The 14,528-nt window shown below is 31.2% G+C and overlaps 1 protein-coding gene across 1 annotated transcript in view; it reads left to right on the top strand.

Annotated features, from left to right (window-relative positions):
* Positions 1-14,528, top strand: part of LOC106461259 (cysteine and histidine-rich domain-containing protein 1-like) — a 31,733-nt gene that overhangs the window by 1,277 nt on the left and 15,928 nt on the right. Inside the window, exons 2-4 of the mRNA XM_013921066.2 lie at positions 10,343-10,455; positions 11,741-11,847; positions 13,099-13,188. Coding sequence (XP_013776520.1) covers positions 10,365-10,455; positions 11,741-11,847; positions 13,099-13,188 — 288 coding nt within the window. The 5' untranslated portion in view covers positions 10,343-10,364. The remainder of the gene's footprint in view (positions 1-10,342; positions 10,456-11,740; positions 11,848-13,098; positions 13,189-14,528) is intronic.

Genomic DNA, 14,528 nt, shown 5'->3' with positions numbered 1-14,528 from the left:
AAAAAAAAAAAAAAAAGATTAGCTGGGGGGTTGGGAATAATTATAAGAATATTTTTTAAAATTCATTAAAGGTAAGTATTGTGTTAAAATGTAAATTGAGGGTTTGAGGGATGTTGAAGGGTTATTATAGAAGATTATGAGATGGCAGATATACTAAACTTCTTCAGTTTTCACAAGAGAAGATGTGAATAGTATTACTGTTGGGAATTATGATAGATATACATGAATTTAATATTAGATGTAAAATTGGTATAAAAAAATGTGAAGTTTAAAAAATAATAAACTTCCTGGGCAGGGTAATATTTTTTCTAAGGCATTAAGAAAGAATTAAAGATTGCTTAAGTAAGTCTGGCTTTATATATACATATATATATGACTAGTGGGCAGGTGTCAAAATACTGGAAGCTAGTAAAGTACCTGTCTTTAAAGGAGGTGACAAGCATTGTATAGGTAGTTTTGCCTTCTTTGAAGATGTCTCTGCTCATACTGATGAGGGGAAGGGTGTGGATTTAACATACCTGGATTTTCAGAAGGCTTTTGTAAAGTTCTACATAAAAGATTAGTGAAGAAAATTATCTATGTGGGTGTGGGTGGGATAAGTTAGCTGAATGGATTTAAGGATGGTCAGAAGAGAGGAAGCAAAGGGTTGTAATAAATGGAATTGCAAGTGGGGCTATTTCATGGCTCTATGCTATGACTTGTTCTTTTTGAAATTAAAATAATATTGGTAAGAGAATGGTCAACAAATTGGTGAAGTTTTGGTATAGTCGGGTGTGAGGAAGATGCTGTTGGTTTAGAAAGGGACTTGGCAAATTGGGCAAATAAATGGTAGATGGCATTTAATTATGCTATGTTAAGGTAATATATGTGGGTTACCATAATTTAAGCTATAATTACCACCTTGATGGGAATAAACTAAATTGTGTATTATTGAAGAAAAGAAAGGGATTGGTGTTTTGTTCAAGCAGTCTTGCAAGCCTTCTAGGCAGTGTGATGTTGTTAGTGGGAAAGTAAATATAATTTAATTGTGTATCTACAGAAATATAGAATACAAGTCCAAAGAGGTTATTTCTTTTTACGGATCCCTGGTTAGGCCTAATATTGTAGTATTGGCTTTTTTTCCATAATGCCTATAAATGACTCAGAGGGCTACTAGAACGATTCTTGAGATGGAGGGGCTATCATATGAGGACGGCTTCAGGTCCTTTTCATTATTTTGTCTTGAGAAAAGAATAGTTAGAAAGGATCTGAAATGTTCAAAGAACTGAATATATAGGATTGTTGCATCTTTTTATAACGTAATGTTGTACAATATAACTGCCATTATTCTTACTAAATGATCCAAAAGAGCCTGCCCAATAATAGGACTTGTTAAAAACCATAACATTTAAGGACAACAATGGACCTGCAGGCCATCCCATGTCTTAAACTTAAAAAAAAACAACTGAAAACCCTCAAAGCTAGCCCTTATTATTTAAATACTTATCAAGTATTTTTTAAACTCCCTTAAATTTACTGAATTCATCACATGTGAAGGCAGTAAATTACAAAAGCCAACTACCTTGTTAGAAATATATGTATCTTAGCTGAAGATGACACCTTCCCTGCCAAAAGATGTATTTGTGTCCCATAGTCCTACCACTCTCCCCGTTAAATATAAAAATTAAAAAAAGATGAATCATCGGCATTGTAAGTTATAGTAACTATTTTAAACACTTCAATCAGATCTTTTCTAAATCTTCTCTTTTCAAGAGGAAACAATTTGAGAGATCTTAATTTGCCCTCATATGACAACTTTCCATCCCAGGTATCATCCTAATAGCATTCTTCTGAAACATTTCCAACAATTCAATGTCCTTAAGGTAAGGAGCCAAATACTGAATGTAGTATGTCATATGTGCCTAACAGGTAACTTTATTAGCAATATAATTATAAACTATAACATCTTGAGAATTGTATTCAGTATTTCTGTAGACACAACGTAAAATTCAATATACCGTACCATTAGCAACAGCACACTACTTGGTTAAGCTTAAAATACTAATTAACCAGAACACCAAGATCTTTTTTTTCTTCTATAACACTATTAAGGCTATTCTCATCAAAATTGTAATGATTTCTTATAATTCAAATTTTGATGACTCGGTGCATTACTTTGAATTTATTATAATTAAAAGCCATCTCCCATTTACTTGCCAACTCACTAAATGACCTGAAGTCTCTTGTAAAGAAAAAACCTTCTTCTCACATCTAGCAAGAACCAAGGTTTTAATATCATCAACAAATTTAAGCAGTTTGACAATTCCTTCATCTGTGTCATTGATGTAAATGAAAAAGGTCCTAACACTGAGCCACAAAGTACCCCATTTGTGACATTAATCCAGTGTGATTGAACTCTGCTTATGACACCTGTCTGCTTTCTTTCATCCAGCCACTTTTCTATTCAATGAGCCAATTTAAACCCCCCCCCCCAAACACACACACCTATATAGAGATAATGTTTTATATGGCATCTTATCAAGTGCTTTCTAAAATCTTGAATATACAAAATCCAAACCCTCACTTTTATATAGTAACTGCTTCAGATAATGCCAAAAAATTGATAAAGCAAGTTTTTATCTTAATGAAACTATTTTGACTGTCCAACAACATTTTAAACTTTGTCAAATGACTAAACAAAGCATCTTTTATCAGACTTTCAAAAACTTTTCTTACTGCTTACGTAAGGCTTAATAGGTTATAATTACTGGGACAATTTTTATCACCTTCCTTGGAAAGAGGAGTAACATTTGCAAGCCACTAATCCTCTGGCTCCCTTCCACTATTCAAGGATTTAAAAAAGGATATTAGCAAGTGGCTCACATATTCAATACTTAAACTTCCTTCAGAATCCTCTGTGTTTAATGGTAAGGGTGCTAGGAATAGTTGAAATTGTATGTAATTTATGAAATTTTGTGGTCAGTCTTCGGAATAGACTGCCTTTAAATGTGTTACATAACAGTATTTGTAGAGTTCAAGAAAAGGCTTGATGAGTATAAGGGCTGGATATAGACAGGTTGGTGTTTTAAGTTAATAGAACAGCTGTGATGGACCAAAAGTTACCTTGTCTTGGATTCTTAGATTTCAGTAAAGCTGGAATTGTTCCAGTTTTGAGTTTGTTTGTTTTTAGTCACAACAAAAATGGTAAAAGTATTAAAATATCTAAGTATCTTCAAACCTCACTTTGGATTTATGTATGACTTCTTTTAATTTTACTTAGAGAATTACTTGACAAAGATGGATCAAACTGTACATTGTTCTTTCCTCCCTCTGATCTGTTTTATTAATTTGTCATTTGACCAGCTGCAAAAAAAGAAATTAAGAATGTTATGACTAGCAATTTAGGTAGAGAGAGAGATAATTACTTCTTTTAATCTGTAATCAATATATATATATATTTGTAAATACACCATAAAATTATATTAGCTTCAGGGCACTGTTTTATTGGCTTTCTTGAATTAACAGTAATTTATATAAAAAAAAATCCCCAAATTTCCTTTTAACTCTTAATCTCATTTCAATAATGATAAAAAGGTTAGAAAGAAAAATAATTTTTATACTGTACTTTTTATTTTAACCATGTTTTACCTTTGTGGCTTCTTCAGAGTTAGTACCTTGTTTGATGTTGGAATATTCATTAAATTATATAATTGCTTGTAAAGTTCTATTTCTCGAGTCTGTCATAAAGTACATCTAACAATGTATATATTGTTTCACTATTGTTCTAATATTATAGTATCATTATAATACCATCTATACAGCTATAATAACCTATGACGTATATTATATATTTGACATATAAAAACAAAGAGAACTACAAAAACAAAATGTTTTACGATTAGCTAAAACACACATAGACGGAAAATAGATGCAGCTAAGTTACAAAAATTTAAAGTTGAAAAGATGCAAAGTTTACTAGCAGTTTCAAAAACAAATTGTAAGATTGTGTGATACTCCAGAGTATGCAAGTGTTAAACTGAAAGCAGTATTATCAAATGTACTGGTCTGTACATTGTCTGTTAATTTTCTTTACTTTTTCTCATTAATGAGTATAGCTTCCATATATTTTCTCTCTTTAAAATCTTTGTTTTTTTGTAAGATAGAAACTTTAAATGGGTTTTGATTTTCTGTGTTTGTACAGGAAGTGTTCTGCTGGGGCAGTTTTGTGTTGGTCATATGTACATAATGCACTGACATATTCTGAGATGCACTTGTGAAAAGGTCTTGTTTCTCCTAGATACACATCTCCACATGTACATGATTTGATAGGCGATGTTTTTGATGTTGCATATTTGTCCTGCTCCATTCTCTCTGGCGTAGCATTGTTTTTTTGGCACATTTTGTTTGCGAGTATGAGCAGTAAACCAATAGTTCTTTCAGTATTTTACCTGGTTCTTGCATTATGCTGATTGTCAGTTGGTATTGTCTAATGGCTTTATGAATCTTGATTGTGAATGTTCATTGTCTGCATTTTTATGTCTCTTTTTTTCCTTTTGGGTCTGTTACTTGTAACGTTTTTTTTTTGTGTGTGTGTGATTTGAAAACATTAGGGTTTCTGTATTATAATAGTAGTGTTTTGAAGTATTTTTTTGAATGACTTTCTGCAGCAAGCAGTTTCGACATGTACTTGTTAATATTCCTGTTATTGTTCCCCTTCTGACTTGGCTTGGATAGTGTGATTTTAGTGGATAAATATTGGCTTCTTTCATGCATTGGTATGCATAGGACTTTGTATTTGTCTGTCTTGGATTTTTAGGGTTACGTCTAAGAATACTAAGCATCCTTTTGCATTAGGTAGTTCTAGTGTGAACTTGACTGATGAGTGGAAGTTGTTAAAAGATAGTAAAGTGCTGTAGTATTTCTTTTCTGTGATTCCATATACCAAGTGTATCATCAGTGTATCTGTACCACACTTCTGGTAATATACCAGTTTTTTTTTCTATATGTGTCAAGGGCTATGGTTTCTAGAGTATACACAAATATTATTGTAAAGGTGACTTCTGCTCTGTTACCCCATTGCTACTCCTTTCTCTTGTTTATACAAAGTGTCACCAAATATAAAATAACTGCTGTATAGGACAAAATTGAGCATTGTACAGATGGTTTCTAATGTGACGTTTGCTGGTAAAATGTGTTGATCATGTGAAGATATGAATTTAATGATGCTATCTATTCTTTCTTCTATGGGTACGGATAAGGCGATTACTTCTAAGTAAAATAGAATGTGGTCAGTGCATATTGTTTGTGTAGAAGAGCATATCTCTTCTAATAAGTCTTTCTGTATTGTTTAAGTGTGATGGAATATACTTTAGACAAGGTTTAAACAGTTGATCTTGTAACCAGGATACGGTTTCTGTTTCAGGCATATGCTGACATTATGGTTCTTCAAGGTAAGTTTTGTGTATGGTCTTTAGGGACTCTCCCTATAGTTCAGGTATACGGTTATGGGAGGGTTTTAATTCTGTGAGTAATTTTTCTAGCAAAGCACTTTCTACTTTTAGACGTTTAAGTATCTTTTTTTGCTTCTTCTTTGTTGTATATTTGTTTAATGTAGCATAGATGGATGTATCTTGAAGCTGTTCCTCTCGGCTTCTTCTTTGACCATCTTTGTTGTATATTTGTTTAATGTAGTATAGATGGATGTATCTTGAAGCTGCTCCTCTTGGCTTCTTCTTTGACCATCTTTGTTGTATATTTGTTTAATGTAGCGTAGATGGATGTATCTTGAAGCTGTTCCTCTTGGCTTCTTCTTTGTTGTATATTTGTTTAATGTAGCCAAGATGGATGTATCTTGAAGCTGTTCCTCTTGGCTTCTTCTTTGACCATCTTTGTTGTATATTTGTTTAATGTAGCCAAGATGGATGTATCTTGAAGCTGTTCCTCTTTGCTTCTTCTTTGTTGTATATTTGTTTAATGTAGCGAAGATGGATGTATTTTGAAGCTGTTCCTCTACTCTATTTTACCTTGGTAACTGTTTTTGGTTAAGACGACAAAACCTTTCCCTTTTGTCTGATTCTTTTGTGATTAGATTGTCATTTGTTCAGAGCTCTTTTTCTGCTGGGAAATGTTGGTTAAAATCAAATGTTCTTTTATAATTATCTGGAGTATAACGGTCTTTTTTTTCTAAGCTTTTTATCAAAATGTATAAATCTGTCTAGTGCGCACTACAAATTTTGGAGAAAAAAAACTTTGTTTCAGTAATGATTATTTTTGTCTTAATGTAAATACTTGGATACTCTAAGGTGATGATATTTTTTTTTATTGGGGGAACACTGGGAAAGTTTACTGAAATTTGTTAAACTTGGCTTATAAAAGATTATTTATAAGGGAGTAAACAGAGCTTAGAACTTTTTTTTAGTAAACTAATATTAGGAATAACATAAATTGCTAGAATTAGAAACTAGTTTGGCTTATAAATGAGGCTGGGAAGTTATTTAATATAGTGGACTGTTGCTTTTATAACTCAGTATGTTAAAGGAGTTAATAGAAAGACTATATATATGATATTGTATAAGTGACATCACCTTTAATGCTAATTTTGATACTATGTGTAGAGTAAGTATTACATTCCTGCTTTGTAGAAATGGTAACTATTTGAAGCAGGTTGGGGAACTCGGTTCCTTTCGTTTGATGCATTTGGTCTCGCACGTATGCATAGGCACATGCACCAATCTAATTACGTAAACTATTTGTTGTGTGTGGGAAAGGCTATATTCAGTCGCATATCACAATATGATTTCAAATACTCCTGAGGAAAATGGAAATGTGTTATCTACGAAAAATGCGTTGAGCTGCACAGTAATAATCTTTAACTCCCTGTGATCGTTCATGAAGCAGAGAAGATGGCAGCCAAAGGCAACAAAATTGAATTGAAACTTCTCAAGACTACAGAATTTAGTGGATACAAAACTGTAGAAAAAGGGGGGAAAACATACATGATGATCCTGACAATTATGATGAGGATTTTGTAGAAAGAGAAAAAGAAGAAAATTGAAATTAACCTTTTGAACATATTGGTGTTGTGTAGTTTCTTCTTTTCATAGTTTTTATAAAATCAATAACTTTGCTAATATAATGCAAATATTTGTAACATTAAATAGTAATATATTTATTGCTATTTTTTTTATCATAATGCATCACTTTAAGCACCCGTGCAATTTGCTCAAGTATATTTACTTGCGAGAGTGTATATCTGTGCACACATTCCATTTTTCTCATGAAATGGCCTGGAGACTGGCTTAAAAAGGAAAAATTATAAGTGATTCTTAGAATTTTGTTATGTATATTTACTGAGAAAGATCGTATTTTTTTCCAGATTGTGTACATTTAAACCTGAGACCAAGTTGTAAATGGTTGGGCTAAAATTGTAAGTGTGTAGTGTTACAAGAATATAAAAATCACTAGTCGAATGGAATGCCAAACTAAAAATGGGTTAAAATGATTAGTGCTAGCTAAGAAGAGCTTTGAAAGATTCTTAACTTGTAACATAAATTTTTGTTTAAGATATATTTATGCTTATGTTAACAGCAAGAAGAGCATAAAAGGAAATATTGGGCCTTGTAAGAGATTTAAATGAGAGCCTTATTTTGAGAAGGAATAAATTGTTCAAGTGTTAAGCAAAGTTTTTTTGCTAGTGTTTTTGTGATAAATTAATAGAATGATATATCTAAACTGTTTTAATATGTTTGAGGGGTTAGAACATTATTATTATTAAAGAAAATAAGTTGCTAGAAAATCATGGAAATTTATTAATTCTGATGGAAAATCTCTGACTCGTGAAGGTTACCTGAAGTCTTAAAAGAGGCTTAAGTAATGAGCTGATACGGTTTTAAATGAAATATTCCAGAAATTCTTAAATACGGGATAATTGGAAATCGATCAGTATGATATCTACCTTTAAAAGATGGGATCTAGATAAGATCCAGGAAATTAAGGGCTAATTAGCGTGACTTCTTTTATTGGTAAGTCATTGTAGTTTGTTAGGGATCACTTGGAAAATCACTCTGAAGGTTAAAAATCTTAATATGACTTTAAAAAGAGGTTTTCTTGTCTCTCTAATTGGAAAAAAAAAAAAGTTTGATATATATGTATATGACCGCACCTGTATTGATTTTACAGACGCCCATGTCTCTTATTGGTGAAACCCCTTGGTACTACACCTTTGCATGGATTTTTATAGCATCTCCCTTATTTTAGTTAACATGACCAACCACTATTACCTGTACACCAATCCATAGTTATAACATGCGCTATTTAAAACTAACTGCTACTATAAATTGCATTACACATAGACTTACTACAAGTTTGTATGAACTTCATCTGGTGCACGCATTTACGTCAAACGTTAATGATTATCTCTCATATTCAACATGTCTAGTAGATCTGCTTCAAAGGTCATAAAAAATTTAGTGACACCAATACTGGCTTTAATTTTATTTGCTGACTTTTTTATTTTTTTGACGGAGGAGATGTTAAAAAAATGACTGTGGGGTTAATGTGTAAAAGATTTTGTGGCTAAGTTGTTAATAAAGTTTGTTTGATGTATGTGATATTTATTCTTCTTGCTGTATTTTTTATCGTGTAATTTATTACAATGTCTTTTTTTTTTTTTTTTTTACCAGTTTATGTGGGATTTGGTGCAAATTTTTATACAGGTCCCGTACATATACATATAAAAATGTGGAGTGTGCTTAGTTTTGGTTATTTTAAGGAAGTCAAAAGGTCATAAAAAGTATAATTTTAAGGGTTTTGGTCCATTTCTTGGCTGTATTTCAATCCATTTATTTGGGATTTAGTACAAAGATATTTTTTGCGGGTATCAAACTGAGATATATATATAGAAAATTCTAGAATTTGTCTTTTACTCAATTATTCAGTAAGGAAAGCACCATTTGTGGGTTTTGTGAACTATTCATTTGTATATCAACCAACTTAGATGGGATTTGGTAAGAAGATACCTTCTTGCAGGACACAAACAGTGATATAGACATTTTCTGATTTTTCTGTTGTTTTTTTTTTTCAAAATTTTTCTTGGGTCAAAATTGGCCGTGTTGGGATTTCGTAGCAGAGACATGTTGGCCTCTTTAATTTTATATATTTTTTCCTCACCTGATAAGATTTTTTCAGACACAAATTGTAGTCAATTTTATATGTTAATTCTAATAATATTTCAACAATTTTAACTCAAAAAAAAGTTTATTAGTATTTTGACATTTTCTGACATTTGTTTCAATACAATTCGTAAAGAAATTTTTGTGAACAAAACAACCCTTTTTGTAAATTTATTTTTATTGTTTCCTGCCCATTCCAAAGTATAACTATTTTTGCCAAGAACCTGTCATTTCTTGATAATATATTATCCATTTCTTAATTTTATAATGTATCCCTTAGTGTTTTGTACAGGCCTTGGTTGAAACCTTGACTTGGTACCATGTCAAGTGTGATTGAATAGAGCAAGAATTGGACTATTGCACAATAGTACAGTAAATAATATAGGTTTAAGATTTTTCTACAGTTTCTGTAAATGTTCCTTTCATTTGCAAAATGTGAAAATATCTGTACGTTAAATTATATCTATTTCAAAGCTATAGAATTTTTCTTTAATGGGAAGACATCGGATAACTTGAGGTAAGGTAAGTTTATACAATTTAGTTGATGGGTTGAAGAAAACTAGTACACATTTAACACAGTATTAAATCTATAATGCTTGAAGAGTAATGTATATATATGTGTATGTGTAATAAAAGGAATAGCTTCAAAACTATATCAGTTACATTAATTGTCAATAGGCGATCAAAATCAGCACTATAAAACAATAATGAATTTAATATAAGAAAAATTCCAAAATTTTCTTAAAAATCAGGTAATGTCAAAACTTTGTTGAGACGTTGTACATTTGTTGTTATATTAAACTTGTATTAAAGTTTTTCTTCATTACCCATTCAAGCCGTCTCCAGCCATTATTAGTCTCAAAGTGGGTTCCTCGTCATCGAAAATATTTGTAGCGAGTTATCTTGTTCATTGAGTAACCCTTTTTCAACATGTTTATGTTATCGTTATAACAAAGAAACCAAAACTACACACGTTACTCTTCATGAAGGCTAGCTAGTCTTCTTCAAGGCTATGAAAATCTTCTTGTTAAAATCAAAATTTCTGTAAATACAAACTAGAAACCTGTTTCAAAGTTTTTCACGCTGCTGAACCCTTAAGTAGGAGACTTCTAAAATATTAACATATTAATGCAATTGTTTTTCTGATATACTGTCTTAAATTATTTGTTAATGAGTCTGTTGTTTTACTTTAGAGAAAATCTTATTTTTTCTGCGATGACAACATTGGAAGGAACAGGTGACAACTGGCTACTCTGCTACAATAAAGGTTGTGGAAAGAAATACAAGTCTGATGAAAATACATCTGGTGAGTCAGTGCACTGTTTTAGTTAGCTATCATTAGTTCCATTTGGTTAGCTACCAATCAAAAGGCTACTTAACTAAGTAATCTCACAATATACTCATTATTCTTTTCATGTCGGTATTAGTAAGACGTAGCTGGGTCTGGCATGACCTGGTGGGTATGGTGCTTGACTTGCGTTCTGTAGTGTCCATCCAAATGTAGAATTTTCATTGTTTATATGAGTCGTATTCATTGTTGCTGCAATTGAATTGACTGATGCAAAGTGACCGATATCTAAACATTCGACAAATGGACATGATCTTGGCATTTGTTTGCTGCTGAGGTAAGTGGTTTTATATAACAGTTTTACTGTTCTAGCATTATTTGTCTGTCTCAATAAACTTGACATCAAAATGTAGTTTATGATTTAAATTTTTGCATTATGTAAATTTTAATATCTTGAATTAATTTCTTCAAATGGAAATATATAAAAAATTCTCAATCATCATTTCTCTGTGTTATGTGAACATGTCTACATTCTAAATTCTCACTTTTAAGTTTCATACTTTCAATAATATGGTTTTCAGTATCCAAACATTTAAAAACATAAAGTGCCCAGTTTCTAACAATGATAAATTAACCTGTATCAAACCTTGACATCTGTATAGAAATTCTCAATTATGTGCATCTGTTTGTGATTTTTGAATTCCTCCCACAAATGTTGAACAAGAAAACTCAAAAATTTTTAATTTAAGATCTTAAAAGATAGAAACGAATAAGTGACTTTTCTGAAAAGATGTGCAAAAATCTTTTGTGTAATTTTTTCCCTATGAATTTCCATGGGTAATGTAGTTGTTGTGTCTAAATACCAGTATTTTGTGTAAATGTTTCATGGGTAATGTATTTGTTGTGTCTAAATACCAGTATTTTGTGTAAATGTTTCATGGGTAATGTATTTTTTGTGACTAATTACCAGTATTTTGTGTAAATGTTTTATGGGTAATGTATTTTTTGTGTCTAAATACCAGTATTTTGTGTAAATGTTTCATGGGTAATGTATTTTTTGTGTCTAAATACCAGTATTTTGTGTAAACTTTTCATGGGTAATGTATTTGTTGTGTCTAAATAACAGTATTTTGTGTAAACTTTTAATGGGTAATGTATTTTTTGTGTCTAAATACCAGTATTTTGTGTAAACTTTTCATGGGTAATATATTTGTTGTGTCTAAATACCAGTATTTTGTGTAAACTTTTCATGGTTAGTGTATTTGTTGTGTCTAAATACCAGTATTTTGTGTACATTTTTCAGAATCTTGTCTTCATCATCCAGGAGCTCCCTTTTTTCATGATGCATACAAAGGCTGGTCTTGTTGCAATAAAAAAACTACTGATTTTACTGATTTTTTAAACATGAAGGTATGTACTTTTTTTAACTTAAACTAAAATTGAAACAAGTGATTCTTAAGTTGTGTGCACTTAACAGATACAGGTGTCTGTTGTTGTTTTTTATAATAAACGTGCATGGATTGTCAACCGACAAAAAAAGCACTAATTAAGTTAGTGCCGTTTCCTTGTCACTAGCTAAACACCAGCCTTTTGTCGGCAAGCTACGGCTAATTTCAAGTCAAAATTTTGGAAAATCAAACTAGTTACCTACTTCTATTTTTTAGTGTGTGGACATTTGCCACCATGCGGGTGAGTGTACAGTGATGAAAACCGCTCAGAACTAGCACTACTCCACTGATGTGTAAATAATGTTTTAAAGAAACCACTACAATCATTAGTTTGTAACTATGAAGAAAAACAAATAGAAAAGCTTCACATATACTTTCATAGTTAAGCTTTAACATACTGGCTGTAGAAACTTAAACTATCGTGACCGTAAATTTGGTGAATGGAACAGTATTAGTAATTGAACAAAAGAATTATTTTTTAATGAAAATTGTCCTTTTTCAGTGTAAAAAATATAGTAGGTACATTTAATAAAATTTTTAGTGCAAAATTATTGCTTGATTTACACGATAAATATATTTATTTATTAAAGGAATACTAATTATGTGCTCTTTGCATTTTCAATAATATCATATTTTTGTATAACTCTGCAGTTATACAAGTTATTTGTCTACAGCGTTAGACATATCTTTCTGTAAGTGGAAGTAACAAAACAATTTATTATTTTAAATACTAAACAGCTTGAACTATATATGAGGGAAAAGTATAAAAGGAGTTAAATGTATTACATGAGAATCTACTGTATAACCCAGGGTGCATCCTTCAAAGTGCTTGAAAAGGGGCATTTTTTTTTTTGGAAAAGTACTTGAAAATATTATAATAGCAGAATATATCGATATATCTAACTTTAATGCGTGTTGTCGAATTGAGCACAATAAATAGTCTTTTTGTACAAGTAAATAGGAAATTTATAAAATTTCACTGGAATCCGATTGATTTTGATGTAGATTCTGGCTTCCAAAAAGTGCTTGAAAAACATTCTGAGAGTGCCTAGAAAGTGCTTGAAATAAATCTGAGCAATGCAGTATGAACCATGATAATCTTGGCTTTTACAGTATTTCATTCAGATTTTATAATTAGAAATGTGTTAGACCTTCAAATGTATCTCATTTTGAAATTCTTGATACTGTTAAAAAATGGCCTTTTATATTTAAGGGTTGCACTAAGTCGTACCACAGTAACGTAAAACCAGTTGAACCAGCAAAACAAATCAAAGAAACATCAAATAGTTCTGAAGGAAAAGAGGTGAGTTGTTTATCTTTTAAGTTTGTTTTTTAAAATTAATAGTATTTATATATGTATGTATGTATAAAACTATCGACAAATTTTATCTTTTCAGGTGTTGACTGAAATCTCTGTAGTGCTGTTAAATGTATAACGATCATAAAGACCTAATGCAGTATTTTTTTTTCTTGTTCCCTCATATTCTTGCAGTAATGTCTCTATAAACATTTTTATTTTAATGATTCATTTAAAGATAGGCATGAAACCTGATTATTCTCATTTATAGTTTTGTACAATTTTCACATAAACCAATTTGCTGAAAGAGTAAATTAGATAGGTTCTCTTTATAATAGGAGGTCCAGCAAGATATATTACACAGTAATTCTGTATTCTGCTAAGACTAACTGAACCTGTGCCAAGAAATAAATGGACTAACACAAAGTTTGTGACGCATTACTAAAACAATCTGTTAATACCACAAGCACAGTGTGTGTACTTGCACTGGATGTTGGACTGTTGCTTTTACTGGAGTTGTGAATTGAACAAGATGGGTCAATTTCTGGAAGACGTATTTCCAAATTAATTAGTTCATTTAAGATGGATGATGCTCCAGACTGTTAAATCTGTAATGTCAAACTCACTCGGAGCAACTAGCACTACCCCCATGTCTGATCATTTTCTTTCGAATGTAGAAGAGGGGGGTTGATGAATGGTGCACGTAAACACAAATCACAAAGTAGCAGGCTTAAGGAGTGAGATCTACGTCTATATGAATTTATTCTTACTTCAATGATGTTCTATGTATTGAAAATTTACAGACTAGACCTATTTTAAGTGCATCTGAAAGATGGGAGTTCTGTAATGCATTTGTTACGTATTAGAATTTTGAATGGTCTGAAACTGAGTTAACTGATAAATTTAAATTTAGTAGTTAAATTGTACTTTGGATTTAGCAGTTAAGTAAAAGCCAATATATAGTCAGTTTATACTATTTGTCAACAAGATTGATACACACAGATTTCTTTTTTAACACAAATATGTTTTAATATACACACAACAATATAATTTACAATAATAGTTATTACAAACAATGATTTATAAATAAAAGTTTCACAAACTTACAACCAATATAAAGTCTTCCTTTTAGTCTGGAACTTCTTTAATATCTTATCAAGGGTTCAAGATGAGCAAGTTGATTACGAGTTGATGTAGGTATAATTCACTTCACAGGAAGCTAGCTAGCTTTGTCCTTCTCGCTGATCACACGCTGATATTTTTCGTACTGGTGACGTTAGGTAATGTTTTCATAAAAATACTAATGTTCAAAGAGAATTCACTGAAGTTAAATGATTTGTAATGTT

This window comes from Limulus polyphemus, unplaced genomic scaffold (assembly GCF_000517525.1).
Source record: "Limulus polyphemus unplaced genomic scaffold, Limulus_polyphemus-2.1.2 Scaffold922, whole genome shotgun sequence".
Lineage (NCBI taxonomy): Eukaryota > Metazoa > Arthropoda > Merostomata > Xiphosura > Limulidae > Limulus > Limulus polyphemus.
Note: the sequence above shows the minus strand (reverse complement) of the source record. Positions and strands in the feature narration are given on the sequence as shown.